Below are 2752 nucleotides of genomic sequence, written 5' to 3'. Positions count from 1 at the left end.
TTGCTAGAGTTCCGTGAGTTACTTTGAGGTGCTTTTGAGCGCCTTATGTTTACGGGATATTTTCCCGTTTCGGGGGTATTTGCTTTTCAATTTGACAGTTTACGGCAAATTACGGCCAATTTTTATTGCTTTCCAAAAATATGGCTAGTTTTTCGACAGCGGATCAAATTTTGACAAAAATGGCAATAGGGAGGAGAAGGAAAGGAAACTGAAAAATTAAAGCAACAGCAAACGAACTGTCATTTCACTCACTGGAGCTCACGGAATTTTTCGCGCAAAAGCTTCTAGTGTGGACGCTAGCATATCAAAAAACCTGTAGAGAAAACTCATACTGTGGTCGCGACGTAACGGCTGCTGTTTTGACGAACGGGATTCATGTGCCTCCGTCAACAATATTTTGTTGTGTTGGCGTTGGTCCTTCCTCCTGCAACTGGCTTGCATCCTTGCAGAACTCCCCAAATGGACGAAGGAATCCTTCATCCTGGCAGACGTGGCACCTGGTCTATTGGTGTAGCTTTAGCTCAGATCGGTCCTTAGGTTTTGGGAAGCGCTGCGCCTTAGAGCTGCGCTGTCCTTTCGTGTATTGATTTTCGGTTCGCACCTTTGATTTCGTTCCCACCCACCCCCGACTAACCAACCGGTTCCTTCTCCGCCACAGTTGGAAGCGGTGCGACGACCATCGGCAACGGCGGCGGCGGCGGCAACAATCTGCTCCCCAGCCCGACCGCAGCCAGAGCCGCCAGCCTCAGCAGCGGCGGTGGCGCTCGGGACGAGCTCGTGACGCTGCGCTCCGCCGCCAGCCAACCGCCAGTGCCTGCGTCTGCGGTCGCCGTCGGGCCGCCGAACGGGCTGGCCGGCGGTATGCCACACACCACCGCCCTCCTGACGAGCCCCGCCTACGCCCCGCCGGCCCTGCCCGCGTTCGCGGTCCAGCCGGACCATCAGCAGCTGAAATCACCTTTTCTGCCTTACGACATCGCCGCCTTCCGCACGACGGCAGCGGCGGCCGCCGCGGCGGCAGCGGCCGCTTCCGCCACCACCAACGGAGGCCAAGGAGGGGGTGCTCCTCAGCAGCAACTGGCGGCCACCATCACCCTCCACCAGCACCACCACCACCACCAACACCAGCAGCAGCAGCACCACCAACAGTCGGCCACCAGCACCGACTCCGCCTCATCGCGCCTCTCGTCCACCTCGTCACGCAACTCGAACGCCAGCCCACCGCCCATCATATCCACCACCACGGCCCTCTCGGCGGCGGCGGCAGCAGCAGCCGCCGCAGCCGCCGCAGCCGCCCTAGGAGCCAGCTCGAATGGCGGCTCGCTGCCGGCGCTGCTGCAACCGTCGCCCAAGTCCGGACTGCTCACCCTCAACCCCCACCACCACCACCACCACCCACATGCTGCCCAGCACCACCCGGGGGGTGGCGGTGAATCTCTGGCGGCGGCGGCGGCCGCCGCCGCCACCAGCAGCAGCAGCCTCGGGCAGAACGACACCAGCAACGGGGATCTGTCTTCCGCGAACGAGGGCGACGACTCGGACGACGAACAGATCGACGTGGTGAAGTCCGCCTTCATCCCGATCCTGCGGCCGCCAGCCGCGCCCTCCGCCGAGACGACGGTCACCGGCGGGAGCGGCGGGAGCGAGACGCGCGACAATTCGCCCGACATCTGCTGCGAGCTGGGCGCGGGCGCCTGTAAACCGGAGACGCCCGATTCGACGACCGCGGCCCTGGCGCCGCCGGCCGCAACTGCCAACGCCGCCGCCACCGCCATCGTGTCGCCCCGCATCGGACTGCGGTGCGATCTGAAGGCGCTGTCCACGCGCAAACAGCTACTCCACGATCCGACCCCGATCGTCGTGGTGGCGGCGAAGCACCCGAACCACCACCAGGAGCTCGTCCTGCAGCAGTCGCCGCCCGAGCGGACCAAGCTGCGCTCGCCCAACCTCATCAAGCAGACCCAGAAGACCGTCTGGCGGCCGTACTGAAGCCGGGCGGCTGACAGCAACTGCCGACGGCCACCGAGGGCGGTGACGGTGCCGGCGCCGCTGCTGATCGGCTGGTTCTTGCGATGAAAACGCGCGGCCCGAAAACGATCTCTCCCGGCACAGGCAGAGCCACCGGACCCGTTCACACCGGAACCCGGACCGGATAAGGACCACCATACATATACATATATATATATAGATATTTGCTATATATGTATGTGTGGGCGTGGGAGAGGCAATTCGAGACAGGTCGACACGGACACTCTACGAGACCAGAAGCAGTGCCGGCTCCGCCGTAACAAACACAAATTGACCGACGGACTTGACGACTTGGACTATTGTAAAGATTACAAGTGATATTAACCTTAAAGATCGAGAGAAAAAGAGCGTATGCTTAAGAGAGAGAGAGAGAACGATGGAGAAAGGAAGTTAGAGAGAGAGAGAGAGAAGTTTAAACCACCACTGGCAATGAACAAGTGAGCCAAGAGCCGTTAGCAGACAAACATACAAACAAACAAACAAACAAACAAGAAACAGCACAGATAGACAAAAAAGGCGATAGAGAGAAAGAAAGAGAGAGAGAGAGAGAGGGGGAGAACTAGTTTCAGATGGAGAAATAGTGCGAGAAAACAAAAGATAGCAACTAAGCAGCTAGGCGAGAAGAGATGAAGAGATGTCGGTGATTTAGAATAAACATATTTCTATGGCAAAAAAACAACAACAACAACAAACACACCCTCAAAAGAAGGAAAGTTGATGGCCG

General features: G+C 58.6%; 1 protein-coding gene across 1 annotated transcript in view; it reads left to right on the top strand.

Annotated features, from left to right (window-relative positions):
• The window catches only part of LOC131213240 (runt-related transcription factor 3-like), a 2938-nt gene extending 949 nt beyond the window's left edge, over positions 1-1989 (top strand). The window contains exon 2 of the mRNA XM_058207247.1: positions 659-1989. Coding sequence (XP_058063230.1) covers positions 659-1989 — 1331 coding nt within the window. The remainder of the gene's footprint in view (positions 1-658) is intronic.
• Positions 1990-2752: the final 763 nt, after the last annotated feature.

This window comes from Anopheles bellator, chromosome X (assembly GCF_943735745.2).
Source record: "Anopheles bellator chromosome X, idAnoBellAS_SP24_06.2, whole genome shotgun sequence".
NCBI lineage: Eukaryota > Metazoa > Arthropoda > Insecta > Diptera > Culicidae > Anopheles > Anopheles bellator.
This window is presented reverse-complemented; position numbering and strand designations above follow the sequence as displayed.